We start from the raw sequence: 1,926 nt of genomic DNA on the forward strand, positions 1-1,926 counted from the left end.
AGTACCTAAAGTTTAATTGACAACATTTTGAAGAGCACAAATAAGTTTCCTTTTTTTCTAATAAACAATCCACTTGGCCAATTTGGGTTTTGGGACATTATTTTGTTTTTCAAACCAAAAACTCAAGAATAAAAAATAAAAAAAGGATATATGCGCCTTTTCAAACCAAAAAAACAAAAAATAAAAAAAGATGTACATGCCTTTTTAAAAACAAAACAACGCACCTTACCGCATCCCCAAAAATATTTGATGCATGCGCCTCTTTTTCCTTGTGTGAGGGTATAGCTTCATGACGTTGTGCATACACCTCTCTGAGGAGCACCACAAGGAATGCACTTTATTGCATTGTTTTGAACATTGTTCGAACTCTTAAATATTTAGGCACTTATTGGCAACAATTGGTTTTCATTAGAAACTCCAAAATTAAGCTTGTTTGTACTTATCACTCCGATGATGGGTGATATTCTCGAGAAGTTGCACCAAGAGGATAAAATAATGAGGCGGCTTGTTAGGCCAAAGTAATACAATGATGGGTGATATTCTTGAGAGGACAAAATAATGAGGCGGCTTGTTAGGCCAAAGTAATACAACAATTAACAATAGCACAGGTAGTGAAACCTACATCATTGGCTAAGTCAAGAATTTGCATTTCATTATATGTTATTCTCTCAGATTTATACGGAGAAATACTATAAAGTGAAAACAAAAAGTACTCCTTAAGCAATTACAATCTAACCTTATCCTTGTGAGCCTCTTCTCTCCACCCTTGCTGAAACTTTTGCAAAAGCAAGGTAAGGCACCTCCGCAACTCTGGAAGCACCTCTTCAGGAAACAATTTGTGAATCTCATCTTTACAGATATTTTCATAGACACACTTGCGCATCAATATCCGAAGGCATACAAAAAGCTGCGAAGTAAATATATACCAATATAGATAACAAGTCAATTGTAAAGTAAAGACATATAATAGATTAAAAAGATTGATCTCTGCAATAGATTTTACACAAAAAAAATGATGACGTGTGCCTGAAATTGAATTACTCACAGTTTTCATCTCATTTTATACACTTCACAGAGCTCTATAATTCAATTTAAAAATAAGAAGTATCCCAAAAACAATTTCTTTATTCATCACAATCAACTACCATCAACCATTATTACATTCAAATTTGAGATCATTTTGAATAGATCTAAAATTGAATATATTGAATGTAATTTTAATAGTAGTAGATCTACAAGCGGGGGTTGTAATCATAGTTGATCAAGTCATTAAAAGGAGTGAATGTTTTAGATATCTCAGGCCCATTGTTCAAAGTGATGGTGATATAGATGGATATGTTATCAGTAGAATTTAAATTGGATGGTTTAAGTAAAGGAATGCATCAGGTCTATTGTGCGATACTAAAGTACCGCATAGATTTGAAGGAAAATTTTATAATAAGGTGGTGAGACTTGAAAAGTCTTATGGCACAGAATATTAGCCTATTAAAGAGAAGCATAAAATTAAATTAAGTGTTGTTGAGATGAGATTGCTCAAGTAGAATAGTGGCTTTACAGTTAGAGAAATGTGAAACAAACATATTCATGAAGGGGTTGGAGTAGCTTTAGTGACAAACAAGATTCAGTGAATTGCCTCAGAGGGTTTGGTCACATTAAACGTTGATCATCTGATGATCCAATTATGAGAGTATATATTTTATAATTATCTTATATTAAGAAAGGTAGATATAGATCTAAAAAAGCTTGGGCATGTTGTATAAAAAATTATCTTAACCTATTAGAACTAAATAAAAATATAAACTCAATAGAACATAATGGAAAAAAAATGACTTATGTAGCTGATAGAGACAAAAGTAGTGCTCATTAGCTTTTCAATCAAGGAGGTACACGGGTTAACCATGTTTGTTGCTATATGCAATGCCCCGC

The 1,926-nt window shown here is 32.8% G+C and overlaps 1 protein-coding gene across 1 annotated transcript in view; it reads right to left on the bottom strand.

The window, feature by feature from the left end:
* Nucleotides 1–219: 219 nt before the first annotated feature.
* Nucleotides 220–1,926, bottom strand: part of LOC110027983 — a gene marked incomplete at its 5' end in the record, with an annotated part of 9,924 nt that continues 8,217 nt past the window's right edge. The window contains 2 exon segments of the mRNA XM_020729657.1: nucleotides 220–311; nucleotides 737–907. Of these exon segments, the coding sequence (XP_020585316.1) occupies nucleotides 288–311; nucleotides 737–907 (195 nt within the window).

Source organism: Phalaenopsis equestris, unplaced genomic scaffold (genome assembly GCF_001263595.1).
Source record: "Phalaenopsis equestris unplaced genomic scaffold, ASM126359v1 Scaffold000474, whole genome shotgun sequence".
In the NCBI taxonomy this organism is placed as follows: Eukaryota; Viridiplantae; Streptophyta; class Magnoliopsida; order Asparagales; family Orchidaceae; genus Phalaenopsis; species Phalaenopsis equestris.